General features: G+C 32.8%; 1 protein-coding gene across 1 annotated transcript in view; it reads left to right on the top strand.

Moving 5' to 3' along the window:
* ROBO1 (roundabout guidance receptor 1) overlaps positions 1 to 15,279 on the top strand; it is a 409,328-nt gene that overhangs the window by 314,276 nt on the left and 79,773 nt on the right. Inside the window, exons 8-9 of the mRNA XM_055313849.1 lie at positions 11,007 to 11,131; positions 14,219 to 14,390. Coding sequence (XP_055169824.1) covers positions 11,007 to 11,131; positions 14,219 to 14,390 — 297 coding nt within the window. The remainder of the gene's footprint in view (positions 1 to 11,006; positions 11,132 to 14,218; positions 14,391 to 15,279) is intronic.

Genomic DNA, 15,279 nt, shown 5'->3' on the forward strand with positions numbered 1-15,279 from the left:
AGAAAGATCCAGGCTTCTGGCTTTCTAAATTGATCTAGGGAATATTAACCTCAAAATTATGATCCTGAGTCCTATGTCAGCTGGCACACACATGGTCATAGATTGCTGGTAGTTGCATTTCAATCTCAGACTCTTTAGTAGACAATAGCTAAGTTGCACCTACTTTCAGAATGGGTGATCTCAGGGTCCTGGGATCCAGCCCTGGGTCCAGCCCCACGTGAAGTCCCATGTTCAGCGGGGAGTCTGCATCTTTCTTTCTCTCTCCCTCTGCCCCCCTCCCATTCATGCACAATCTCTCACATAAATAAATAAATAAATAAATTTAAAAAAAAAAAAGGAAAGTGAAGCCTTTTTTAGAAGTGGAAGGAAAAGGAGAAAAATATCACCTTTTTCTGAGTATCTATGATACATTAGGCATTTTGCAAATTACTTTGTGTATATTTGTGGGAAAATAATTAGCCATTACTATTCTGTTAAACTTTCAATGGAACAGATAATCTATAGCAATGTTTCTCAGTCCTTGCACTTTTAACATGTGGGTTTGGATCCTTCTTTGTTTTGGGGAGCTGTCTTGTGGGTTGTAGGATGTTTTTCAGGCTCCTAGGCCTCTCTCCACTAGATGCCAGTAGCATCCCCCTTCAGTTGTGACAACCAAATTATCTCCAGAACCAGTGATCCACAAATAATGTGAAATGTTTGACTGGAGGGGAAAAGTTCATAGTATTTTATGTATCTATTAAATATATTCTAAAAGTGCCCCTCTTAATCACTCTATTTTTATGTCTGAGAAATTGAAAGACATAATGACAGGCTTTTAAGTTAAGCTCTGTCTTTACCTCCAAAGAAATCATACCTAGTATTAAAAAAATCTTAAAGTGTTTTTAATTGTTAGAGATATTGTCATTCATGAGTATGTATGCATATAATTTCTCCAGCATAACAGTGACTATAATTCAGTCAGTTCAAACGTAGGTAGTATTGCTACTTGAAAATATAAGTGTTCCTCTGTTTTAATAAAAATGTATTTCTTCTCAAAAGAGTCATGTAACTCACTATTTTACTTCATTCACATTCTACTGGAATGGGGTGTTTACAATGCTAGTCTGTCAGATTCATTAATTGAACTCTGCTATTCAATGAAAAAAAAACGATACGAGAATGAAAAAAATCACATTAATTTAAAGATCATTAGAAGTTAGTTACTAGTAATGAAAACTAATATCTGTGAATTAGCAGAATTCCATAGTCATAGTGATTTCATTCATAGCACATTCAATAAAGCTGTTATTCTCTGATATTTAATAATAGGATTGGTTTTACCATAGATAAATTTGCTTAACTATGAAATCTTTTATAGATTCATTCTAGGAGTTTAGAATACATAAATTATTTTAGACTCACATACGGTATTGGCCGTCTTCTGTCATTATATTTCAAAATAATTATATTGCTCATGGTTAACAGTGAAGAATCATATGCTTTATTTAAGTTATAAGGATAAACTTGAATGTATTTGCCATTATTCTTCAAAAATTGAAATCTTGGTGTGAAAATATCCAAATTTTAATCATATTGTTGTGGTAATTGTGCGAATATTTTCTTGGAATTCTTTGATATCTTCTTTATTTATCATGAGCTATGTATAAGCTTCATCAACTTGAGGTAATATTAACTTAAAAGGATATTTTTGAGGACATTTTCTAGTAGAGTATATGTTTATATATACATAATCTGAAGGGAAAATACTGCGAATATTTCCCAGAAAGATATATCCACTGTCCTGCTTTGCCTCTGAATTTCCATATTCTTAAAATCATAGCGCACAAAGGACTTTAAGAATCAGCTACTCTATTCCTTTACCAGACAGGGTTATAGCTAAACTGTTGTGGCCAAATGGAAATAAATCCCATTTTAAAGACCTCTGGAGACATCACAGTTGGCAACCAATTCATGGTTCAGTGACCTTTACTGTTAACTGCTTCTTTTCTGTACTTTCTCTAAGTCACTCATGCTATTATTTAGGCCATTATCTTCTCTTCTGGCCTAAGTAGTTATCAAGATTGGCTGCTCCCAGTATTTATTAGGCCTAATCTGAAGACTTAAGTATTTGTACAGCTACCTTATTTTCTCAGATCCCCCCCCCAAAAAAAAGGCCTCTTTCTCTAGCTTCTGTATATTTTTTTTAGACATTTATCATCATTCTGACTCTTGTCTCCTGTATTTGACAAGCAGATAGAAGAGAGCTTCCCTCTCTCCCTCCCTTCCTTCCTCCCTTCTTTCCTTCCTTCCTTCTTTGCTCCTATCCATTTTTGCTTCTCTTAGCTTCTTATTTATACCTAAAGATATTGTCTGAACAATGTATATTCTTAGAATATTTTAAAGTAGTTAAACAACTGGGGGCCTGTTGATGTCACATTCAAAAGAGGAAAAAGGTCTCTTTATTCTAAGTGTGTGTGCATGTATGTGTGAGAGTGAGTGTGTGGGGAGGGAGGAAAGAAGGAAAAAAGAGAGAAAGGAAGGGAGGGTAGGAGGGAGAAAGGGAAAGGCTAAATTTTTTCCATTTTAAACTTTTAAAAAAAAGTATCATCCAAACATGTAGCACTTGTATGTCCCCAAATATTTTAGAGAAAGCTGTCCTTTTTCTTTTATTACAATCAATACAGGAACTAGAGTTTTATAATTACATAAACAAATTATATAGTATATATATATCTATATGTGTAGTATATATGTATTTATATATATATATTTAGACTTTGTGTAACTCCCCTCCACCCCACCAAAATAATATAATCTAAGTGAAAGCAGTGTGTTTTTGATACAAACTCAGCTTTGTGGCAAATTCTCTAATCTCTCACTCCTTTCTAAACTCTCTCAAATTGAGAAAAAAAATTAGGGATGTTACTGTAATCTGCATAATGCTACCATGTTAACAAAATAGAAAGTTTTAATCTCTTAAAAAGGTACGTTTACTTTTTAAGTTTATTTTACTTCCTGTGTAACATATTTACTATTAAAGTAATTGTGTAGAAATATGATTTGTTCTTACCTTTCAAAAGAGTATTATCCAGTTTATAATGATGTAAGTGATGAAATGACGAAAATTGGTTCACCTTTAAAAATTAATCACATTGTGTTTTTTTGTCCAAAAAGGTGAACTTGTTAGGAGGTTTTAAGCCTACTGTCTTATCTGTTAGTTTTCCATGTCTTTTTAAATCTATAGCTAATTATTTTTAAAAGATTTTTTTAGTATCCTGAGCAATTATTTTAGAAAGTTTTTATAGTAATTATTTTAATGGTGGTGATTTTAGGTTAACATTTATGACAGTTTAAATGTAAAACCAAATACATTTTATGTCCTGCTGCATATGGTTCTCCCTAAACTGGTTAACAAGTAGAAAAATTTATTGGAGACTTGAATTTAGTCAAAAAGGCAGTCTTGGTTAGTCGTCTGTGACCTTGAGAAAGTTATTGAACAATTTAGGTTCCCATTTTCTCATGCAAGAAGGATAGAATTAGACTGATAAGTTCTAAGGTCACTTCCAGCACTACCATTTTATAGTTTTATTGTTTTATTAGAGATGGAGACAGACAGGCTTTTCCTCTTTCTTAACGAGAAAAGGGAGTTGGGGTAGAGGGGCTCCTAGCCTTTAAAGTAGAAAGAAAAGAAGTTGACAAGAGTTAGGGGAGTGTAGGAGTGAGACTGCCCATAAACCACAAACTTCAGAGGATGATGAATGAACATGATCCAGATTACTCTGCTTTTCTCAGATTCCTTCTGGACATATCTAACTGGATGATAATGGTTCCTGATTGTTGTATAGAAAGTCCCTACTGTCTGTATGGAAAGAAAATTCTTTGACCTGACTCTGAGAGAAGTATGGTAAAAAGGGGAAATCTAAGAAACTTAAAGAAATTTCTATCATTTATTCTTGAGACAAGAAAGTTTAAGATGATCATTTCTTTCAAATGAGTAAAAGGATTTTATATGGAGGATACTAATGGCATTTATTTGTGTACTGAAACTAGAATAAACAAAAAGAGGAGTCAAATTGTGACAGGCGAGGTTTTCATTTAGATAAGAGGCATCATTTCCTGATAATCATGGTTGTTAAAAGCTTAAATGATCATGCAAGATAGGGTACTCTCAAAAACCTCTGATGCTTTGGAAGCCTCTGTGTTAGATGTTGTTCTTAGATAATGTTATGAAATATTTTCCAGTTGTCATTTGTTATTGATATGAAATGCAAATACATCAGCCAGAAGTTCTTGAACACATTGGGTTTTAGTTAATGGAAGATTTGACTCCTATGGCTTGATTGCTGGTAAACCCTCTAAACAGGGTAAAAGGCAGTTTTTAAATTTTAAATGACCTGCTTCCTATTAATTTTATTGTTTCTAACATATTGGGTATTTTTGAAATGTTTCAGGAATTTTACATGACCAAAAATTATATGGTTAGAATATCTTTAGGAATCATTCCTGTAGTCTCTTGACTTTAAATAAGGCTTAATCTTCACTGCATCCAACTAATATCAAATTTATTTTCACAGGTTATCCCAAAAGATAATTCTATTATCTTTTGTTTTTTTTTTCAAAGCAAATACTATTGCTACCGTTTGTCAACATCTCTTTTGTAGTTTCTAAATATTTCTTCCTGCCACTTAAAAGACAATATCTTGAAAGATTCAAAAGTGTAACCAAATTCAACCAACTCTGTTTTCAAGTCTAGGTAGCATAGCTGAGTAAGTTGAGAATAGATTGGTTTTTGGGGTTTTTTTAGAATGAAAAAGACAATTATTTTACTCATGAAGGGAACATGTGAATTGAAATGTGCTTCTGAGTTACCTTTAAGTTTTGCATACTTGTTAACAATAGGCAAGAGAACTTTTGTCTCTATTTTATTTCTCTTTTCATTTATTTTTTATTATTTTTTGTTTTATTTAAAACATACATTTTTATCCTTCTACATGGATTACTGAGCATGCCCATAAAGCAAAAGCAAAGCAAAATAAATAGAGCTTGAAAATATTACTTCAGGACACCTGGGTGGCTCAGTCAGTTAAGTGTCTGCCTTCAGCTCAGGTCATGATCACACTGTCCTGGGATTGAATCCCACTTTGGGCTCCCTGCTCAGTGGGGAGTCTGCTTCTCCTTCTACCTCTCTCCCCTGCTTGTGCTCTCTCTCTCTCTCTCTCTCTCTCTCTCTCTCTCTCAAATACACTTTAAAAAAAGAAAGAAAATATTACTTCAGGTCATATATTGTACCAGAATGTCCCATGATCCCATCAGACACCTGATCTTCCCCCAGCCCTTTGTGTTTTTTTTTTTTTTTTTCCCCTGGTGGAAGGTATTGAGGTAATGTAATTTCTAGTTCAACCTGGGAAATAACTTGGGCAGGTTGTTTATAGTTGGATGGAAGTCTTTTGTTGTGTTCTGTTTTATTGTTGCATTGTCACTATTTTAAAACTGTACCATCTCACAGCAGCAGGGCTTAGCATAGTTCCTGCATACTGCAGGAATGTATATCAAGTTAAATTAATATGATTTGCTTTAAGATGTAGGAGTTATTTATTTGAATAAGACATTTTGTGGCTGTTCGTGGGGCTATTATGAAAAAGTTCTGTGTTTGGCAGTTATTTCCTTTGCTTCAAATTGAGCCAAACAGAGGCACCTGAGTGGCTCAGTGGTTGAGCATCTGCCTTTGGCTCAGGGTGTGATCCTGGGGTCTTGGGATCAAGTCCCACATCAAGCTCCCCACAGAAAGCCTACTTCTCCCGCTGCCTGTATCTCCGCCTCTCTCTGTGTGTCTCATGAATAAATAAATAAAATCTTTAAAAATAAAAATAAATAAAAGAGCAAAACAAAGCAGTCATTTTCCAGTATTTAAAATATGTATCGGGCAGCCCCGGTGGCTCAGCAGCTTAGCGCCGCCTTCAGCCCAGGGTGTGATCCTGGAGGCCTGGGATCGAGTCCCACATCAGGCTCCCTGCCTGGAGCCTGCTTTTCCCTCTGCCTGTGTCTCTGCCTCTCTCTCTCTCTCTCTCTCTCTCTCTCTCTCTCATGAATAAATAAAATCTTTTAAATAAATAAATGAATAAATAAATGAATGAATGAATGAATGAATGAATGAATAAAATATATATCACTTTAGCTTTCTATATTAAAATGTCCAGTGTTTCAGCGTTGCAGTAGGTAACATGATTATGACTTTATTAGATAGGTTTATAAAGTTTTATATGTTTTCATGTGTTTGCATTTTTCTTTACATCTTCTCAGTTAAAATTCTGCAAGAATTTAGGTGTAACCTAAAAGGTGTAACTTTTTAATAACCTTGCTACTCAGCCTGTGGTCATGGACCAGCAGTACCTGAGAATGCTTGTTAGAAATGCAAAGTCAAAGGCCACACTTCTTACCTATGAAGTTATAATTTGTATTTTAACCAGGTCTTAGGGTGATCCATGTGCTTATTCAAGTATGAGAAACACAGATTTAATAGAATATCATTAGTTGCATGGACATTTTAAAAATTAATCTGATGATGGAGTTGTTCGATTTAACACTACTTTATCTTTGATTAAGATGCTTGATTTCTATTCTAAGTAACATTAACAGTTAAGATTTATATAGTGTTTAAACTCATTATGTATATAGCTATCTAACCATGTCATCTTATAGCAAAATGTAGTCATCGAAATGTGTTTTATAATTGTATGGCTATCATCCATTGTAGCTGTCATTTAATCATAGTAGAGATTTTAAGATTCATTTCTATTTTTCTTAAGTTACTCATGATTATTCTTAAAATGCTAACAAATATTCATTCATGGCCCACATGAGCCAAATATTAATGTGTTCTTTATTTTATTTTAAGAGAAATATCATTGTTAAGTCAAATCTTATTACTTTTTTCTTTTTCGTTTCTGTTTCTTTATTTTTTATTTATTTCATGTTTTCTTTTTTTTGTTTTAGTTGGGTCTGGTAAGTTGACATTTTATTGGCCATCTTCTAATCACCGTGTCACTGTGACTGGAACTTCTCTTCCCCTTTCCATCCATACCCTTCCATGTCCTTCAACCAATCAGCCTCCATGTTTCACTTGTCATTGGCCTCAAAGACCGCACAGAATAAAGTCTGCAGGAAGTATGGGTAACTGTGACAAAGAGTAAAGGTAATGGGGTTGCTAACTTTATGTTTTTATTAAATGATATGTGATCTGCATCCTTTTATTTTTTTCTCTCCTTGAGTGATAAAATAAGTGATAGGACTATATTGTCTTGAAGTACCATTTTAATTTATATTTCATAAAGTAAACAAACAAAAATAGGTGCCCACAGAATGATTTGGGTTTTTTTAAATCTCAAATATGTTTATGAATTCATGTCTGTCTATCTTAGCTTTTATAACTTCCTTTAGTACTAGTCATTCAAAGTCCTTTTGATGAATAACTTTGCACATAGGGCTGTATGCATTCATTTTCATTTCTATGTATCAGATTCATCTCATTTTATGTAAGAAATAATTGCATGATGCTTCCAAAATTTATCGAAGTTTGCTCTGATAAACACTTGTCCTTATATTAATAGTCATTAGGTTTCTAAGTACTCTTATGATAAATACATTAGGGAAGGTACCTATACCCTTTAAAAATGCTACATGATTTTTGGAGAATTTTCCATGAGGATGCTAAGTGGTATACCAGGGAATAATTTGATCCTAAGAGAAGCTCCCTATTTTTTAAGTTAAAGAGCTACACAAATATTCTAAAGGTATTCATACTAATACAGATAGGATGGATTGTTCCTTAATGGTGATGCAATAAGGGACTATTTGAAAAATATAGCTTTCTAGATGCTACCATATATGTAATATATATATATATATATGGATTAATTTTAAGCATAAAAAATAAAGACAAACATATAGGATGAAAATAGAGGTGAATGTTTACAAAATTTATTATATATTATATAATCTATATTTTATTGATAGAATACCAAAAATGCTTAACCAGATTAAAGACTCTCCACAAAATGAGAAAATATATCTACAACATATATGAGAAATGGATAAAATTTTTGCCTATCAATAGTTCTTAGAATTAAAAAAGATAAGCATAGGAATGCAATATTCACAACAAATAGGATATCAATGACAAGGTAATATAAAGTAAATGTTTAATCTCACAAAAATAAACAGGCTAATTAGTAGGCAATTCTATTCTCAGTTTAGCAAAGATTAATGTTCAGTGTATGGGAGGTTAGCGAGGAAAGTGCCCTGTAGGGGAGGCATCAGTTGAAATAATCTTGAATATAATTGGGAAGAATGTTAATATCACTACTATTTTTAATAGTGAAAATTGGAAACAAACCCAATTTAAAAACAATAGCTTGGTGAAGTGATTTAAGTAATTTGTATATAGATTATTAAATAGTTATTGAAATGATATTATAGAAGAATATTTTAAAACACTTGTACAATTTGCATGGTTGAATTATAGGTAGCTCTTCTTTTTCTCTTTGCTTGTCTAGTTTTCTAAATTTTCAACACTGACCATATATGACGTTAGTAACATGGTTATATATTTTTAATTATAGCAAGTTGAAAAGTAGCCTTTGAAAAATATTCCAACATTATATCATAAACATCAAATAGATGGATGTGATGAATGGCCTTCTCAATCTAGAAAGGTAGATGATGGTCATAGATAGATTGATTGATAGAGGCATATTTAATCCATTTGAATTTTCATAGAGATATATTTATATCTAATATTTAACATACATGTAGAAAGGGGTTTTTAAAGTTATATTTCTAAGACGTATCTTGTAGCTGATGTCACTGTTGATGTTGGCTCAAGAATATGCCTGCAAAATATAGTAAATTCATTTCCAGGCAGATATCCTGTGTGGAAAGATTGCTGCAGGATAAATGTAGTTAGCATAAGGGTTTGTATCCCTTGTTCCCAAATAAGTCTTTGAGGTTGGAGGAGAGCTGGCATTTTATAAAAGAAACATGGGTTCTGGCACACGTTGTTAGACATGCTTCTGAGATTTAGGAAAGAGACCACCCGAAGTTTATACTTCTCTGAGTGGTTTGAACATTTATATTTTCCTACTCAAATTCCCCGCATATTGGAAAGTCATATTCTCCCAGTCATTTAATTAATCATTTGTTTTTCTTTTATTGAAACAAACCAAACTCTCTTCTGGATTTAGTTTATTATCCAGCCAATCCTTTCAATTTCTTGATCTGATTTCTACCTCAATTATCCCAGCCCTTAACTAAGGAATCAAATGCTCCTGTATGGATGTGTATGGAGGAAAATCCCCAAGCGATGAGACACATGCCTGTTATTATACCTGGATAATGATAGTGTTTGCTCAATTCATGAGTAAACCACTCAATTACAATCAGAGTTAAAAAAAAAATTATAAGCTAGGACTTCAGCGTTACCAAATTGAACCTAAACTTTATCTCCTAACTTTGTATTTTCTTCCCTGTAAGTTTCAGGATATTTGAAGGCATTTGACCTGATTTTTCAGGTCTCCTATAATTTTCTAGTCATATGGTATAATTTCTACTAAACCTCAATTAAAAATAAAAAGGGAGTATGGAAGAAATCACACTAATCTAAAAGTTAGGAGATCTAATTGCTTTCTTCAGTTTTGCCACCATGCAATCTGCAGCAAGTTCTGTTACATCTCTCTCTTTTTAAAAGAGGTTTATATTTCAAATGAGAGATTTACAAAATGTATATATATATTACAGATATTTTTATATGTGTCTTAGATGCAATTGCCTAGGCAGTATTTACCAAGAGAAAAGTACCTTTTCAAATCCTCACCCTCATTAACAAAGAATTTTTTTTTTTTTGTGAGCAGAGTGATAGCAATTGTGGACATAATCTGAATATGATTTTTGGTTCATATTCCCTTGAAGGTGTTATCGTAAGTGACTGATATAAGTAGCTAAAAGTACTTTTAAAGAAGAGGTTTAAAATAATGGATTGGTCTTAAAAAGTGGATTGGAGGAATCCTATCCTGTATAGACTGTTAAATGCCTGGCTTGAAATGTTCACTTCAATCTGAGCTGAGACAAGAGAGGAGAATAATTAGGTGTTTCAGACAGTTGATAAGAAATGCATTTGAAAAGTGTAAACAGTAGGTAAAAAGACTTACATTCAGTGCACATTTTTCTAAGCATAAAGCATGGTCCCGAAACAAGCTTTCCCCTTCCCTCCCCCCTCCCCCCAGAAGTGACTCCATCAGCACACCTAATGTTTTCAGCTGCCATTGCTCTCAATGTAACTGACATAATTTTCTGACACTCTATTTACTGCTGGATGAAGTGGCCGTTTAAGTCTGTATAAATCAAACAGTTTGGACAAAGCTGGCAGTATTTATAATGTCAGGATGAGCAGATGTTTCAGATTTGCCCTCATTTCCATATATATTCAGTTCGAACATGCCCTTGCCTATGTAAATGAAAGGAGGCGTTTGACTTGACTATTGCTTTAAATTCATTTCTATTCAAGTAATTGGACTGAAGATTCTAAATGGTTATAATTTTCATGGTAGCATTTCAGGAGCTTTTGAGTTAAATTAAAGTAATTTTAGGGCCTGCTTACATCAGGAGGTCCTTGTGTGTATGATTAAAGTCCATTCACCTTTAAGTAGTTCTAAATGAGAAAAGATATTCATTCATACAAATTTCAGGTATACTTTGTAAAGGGTCAAATTGCAGCTCAAGAATTCTTTTAATGTGGAGTTTAATCTTAGAAGGTCAGCTAATTAAAAAAAACCTCTTCACCAAAAAACTCGTTTCCTTTCTATAAATATGCACTTAACAATTTAGCTTCAATTAAATTAAGGATGAGAATGGGTACATTATATCATAATGAGTTGTATAAAATAATGGCAGCACTTGGGATACCGGCAAATTGTCTCAATTAGAATAATAACTACATGGTTTTGATTCAATATAATTTGTTTCATCACCCCTAGAACCTCCACATTTTGTTGTGAAACCTCGTGACCAGGTTGTTGCCTTGGGGCGAACTGTAACATTTCAGTGTGAAGCAACCGGAAATCCTCAACCAGCTATTTTTTGGAGAAGAGAGGGGAGTCAGGTAAGACTTTATTCTAATATTTCAGTCAGCAAAGGTGAGTGCCAGATATATAAGAAAAACCAAAACATTATTTTGTCATGTATCTGTTACTTTAAGAGAACTGAAAAATCTCTGAATGCCCTAGAAAATTTCAACTATGAGAGAGAAGACAAAATTTCCTTCATTATTGTAAATCTAAAAGCAATTTTACCTTCCTAGTTTTGTTACATAGGGTGGTATATAGCATAGTAATCATCATATTAAATTTACCTTTATTTCCAACTAAGTCACGTTAAAAAAAAAAACACTACACTTATTCTCAGTATAATTTAATTATCATTTCTACTATTTAGATATCTGTAATAATTTTTTTTAAAGATTCATCTATTTATTTTAGACAGAGAGAGCACTCACACACATATGGGGTACAGGGGGAAGAGAGGGTCTTAAGCAGATTCTGTGCTAAGTGCAGAGCCAATTTGGAGTTCGATCTTGGGACCCTGAGATCATGACCTGAGTTGAAAGCAAGAGTCCCACACTTGAGAGTGCCACCCAGGTGTCCCTCTAATTAGATGTTAAAAGAGATTTATACACATCTAAAACAGTGATGATAATTATCAGTGCCATTTCTCTGAAAACAGCAGGAATCTCAAGTGTCTTCTTCACTTCTTTATGTATCTATGTATGTATGTATATGTGTGTATAGATAAATATATTTCAATTATATATATCAATTTATATGTCAATTAAAGATTCATCAAACTATGTGGTAGTCTGATTAATATAGGTGTCATGTTAAATATAGTTGAATATATTCTAATTATTTGAAAACTATCATATGTGATTTCCATTTGTTATCAAATCCCACTCTAAACATTTTATAAACCAGATTTGTCTATATACATTGAACTATAATATAGAGATCTATGATCTTACTAACTCTAAGCTCACTATTGGGCTTCAGCTTAATAAAAAGGAAATTTTGAAATCATTCCATTTTAAAGATAGTAGGAACGTTACAATAGTTTTTAAATGTAAGTCTTTTTTTTCTCATCTGTTATTGACTTGCCTTCCTCAACAAAAGAAGCATTTCCCTTTACTTCTTTTTGATACCTGTAAAAAAGATTCTCATTCACTTTTAATACAGCTGTTCCTAACCTCTTTTATTTTTTGCTTAAATCAATCTTGGGCAGGTTGTTTCATGGTCTCACTTCTAAGGTGCTCGTATGGGTAAAATATTAGTAGTTTACTGACTGCACTCACTCATCTTTTGTAGGCGGTGCATCAAGTTCACTTTTGTTTTCACTTTGGTAGGCAAATATTAACTTGATTATGGTATGTAGACCATCATTTGAGTTATAGAATCTTTGTTGATTCTAACACGTTCCATTTGGCCTCAAAGACTAAATTTGCTAATAGCAAATTACAAGAAAAAATGAAATATTTTAGCACAGCAGAGAGAATTGGAAGTGAATTAAATAAGAAAATCTATGGGGCTCTGGGTCGCTCAGTGGTTAAGCATCTGCCTTTGGCTCAAGTGGTGATCCCAGGGTCCTGGGATTGAGTCCCACATCAGGCTCCCCTTAGGGAACCTGCTTCTCCCTCTGCCTGTGTCTCTGCCTTTCCCTCTCTCTCTCTGTCATGAATAAACAAAATCTTAAAAAAAAAAAATCTATATAGTGGTAATAGTAAATCCAGTAGAAGTTCTTAGAACAGTAATATTTAAATGTTCATTTAATTATTAAATAAATTATTCATCAAGTTTGTTAAGCTATATCAAATTTTGAAATAATTTTGACTTAGTTTAATGGCAACTTACTGTTTCCTAAAATTCTGTCATTGGACATATATTTATGGAATAGTAGCTAAGCCTTTATAAAATTATATGTTTTTTTTTTTTTTTTTTTATTTATTCATAGAGACAGAGAGAGAGAGGCAGAGACACAAGCAGAGGGAGAAGCAGGCACCATACAGAGAGCCTGATGTGGGACTAGATCCAGGGTCTCCAGGATCACGCCCTGGGCTACAGGCGGCGCTGAACCGCTGCGCCACCGGGGCTGCCCTATAAAATTATATGTTAAGAAGTAATTAAACTGTTCTTTTTTAAAGATTTTATTTATTTATTCATGAGAGACAGAGAGAAAGAGAGAGAGGCAGAGACACAGGCAGAGGGAGAAGCAGGCTCCATGCAGGGAGCCCAACATGGGACTCAATCCCGGACTCCAGGATTGTGCCCTGGGCTGAAGGCTAAACCGCCAAGCCACCCCAGCTGCCCTAATTAAACTTTTAAAAAGGAACAAATGAATTTGGTTAGAAGAAATCTTGACTTTATTCATTTCATGAAAAACAATGACATAAATTATTATTTCCCATGAAATATACTCTTGCTCTAACAAGGGAACACATTTTGATTCCTAGTGAAAAATTTGTACCACTTAATACTATATATTGTGTTCACCTTGTATGTAAGATAACTTTCTACAGAAATAAAACTTCATTATGATCTCTTAAATTTAATATTTGATTTTCAAAATTATCTGTGATGGATATGCTCACCATCTAACAGGAGAAATAAGTTTGATAGAAGTTTGACAGTTTGATAGAGTTACTGAACTTTTATAATGGACAGACAACAGAAATTCTTGTTATGATGTCAAAATGATGTCTTTGAACTTAATTTGTCATAATGTGCTTAAATTTTAAATTTGTTTATATATTAAAAGATATAGTGTTTATAATCCTAATAGTCACATGTATGTAAAGCAAAGCTTTTGATTTTGTTTTGCTTAATATGTAAAACTTTTAACTCTGTTGGTACTATTTTTCTATATCTAGTAATGTTGGAAATTGATAATTATAAAAGTACGTATCAATATTTAGAATTTATTTAAATTTTAAAATGATCCTATCCAGGGCTAGGTCATTAAACTTTGTATCTATATATGTGAATATGTGATGGAAGAGTATTTAGCTTATTTGTGTATATATGCATGTGTAGTATGTATACATTTACAAGCCTAATTATAAATATATATGTATATATGCCAAATTACTAGTACCTAGTAATTAACTTATTGTTATTCTTTCCTCCCAAATACTGGGTTCTAGAATCTGCTTTTCTCATATCAGCCGCCACAGTCTACTAGCCGCTTTTCCGTCTCCCAGACTGGTGATCTCACTATTACTAATGTCCAGCGGTCTGATGTTGGTTATTATATCTGCCAGACTTTAAATGTTGCCGGAAGTATCATCACAAAAGCATATTTGGAAGTTACTGATGGTAAAGTAGAGCATTTTATTTCAAAATGTTCAAGTTTGGCTTCTGATCTAAAGAGAGTGTTAGTAACTGTGTTTATTTTCTACTGTGTATCCTTTCTGACAGCAGTTTCGGTGTAAAGCTAAAAAGGATATCAATACAATAAGTCTAAAATTATTCTTATATCAATACAATAAGTCTAAAATTATTCTTATCTTGTCTGCACTATAAATTTCTAGCATCGAGTCAAATCCATAAAAGCATAGCAATTAAACAAGAAGTTTATATTGAATAGCTAGCTATACATGGGAATGTTTCCATGTTTTAGAAAATAAAGTTATTTTAAAATCTCTTACTGCAAAAAATCCTTTTTTTTTCTCACAAAATTAAGGAGATAAAATGAATTGCTGGTAAGTCCTACTCACAACTCATTATAATGAATAAGTTTCCATTAGTAATGTGATTTTGTCCTGTTTATCAACTCCCTTAAACCTGATGAATTAATGCCAAATACATTATGAAGACATGGTGATGGAAAGAATCTTTAAACCATAAGATAGAGGGGAAAAAAAAGATGGTAGTGATAATTTGAGAAGAAAAGGAAAAAATATATATATATATATAAAATATATATGTGTGTATATACATATATACCTAAAATAAATATATATATAATATTCATTCTTTTTATTGCTGTTATAATATTCAATTGTATAAATAGCTCACAGTTTAATTATGTACTCTTCTACTGATGGATTGATCTCTTTAGGGCTTTTATTAACAAAGTAATTTTTTTTTACAAAGTAAATATTTTTGTACAAATCTTTAGATGGGCCTATGCAACATCTTAGTTTGCCTTTAGCCATTTTTTTTTTACATTTTCTCATATATCCCAAATACAAGTTTTTATCAG

The sequence above is a fragment of the Nyctereutes procyonoides genome, unplaced genomic scaffold (assembly GCF_905146905.1).
Source record: "Nyctereutes procyonoides isolate TBG_1078 unplaced genomic scaffold, NYPRO_anot_genome, whole genome shotgun sequence".
NCBI classification, from domain to species: Eukaryota; Metazoa; Chordata; class Mammalia; order Carnivora; family Canidae; genus Nyctereutes; species Nyctereutes procyonoides.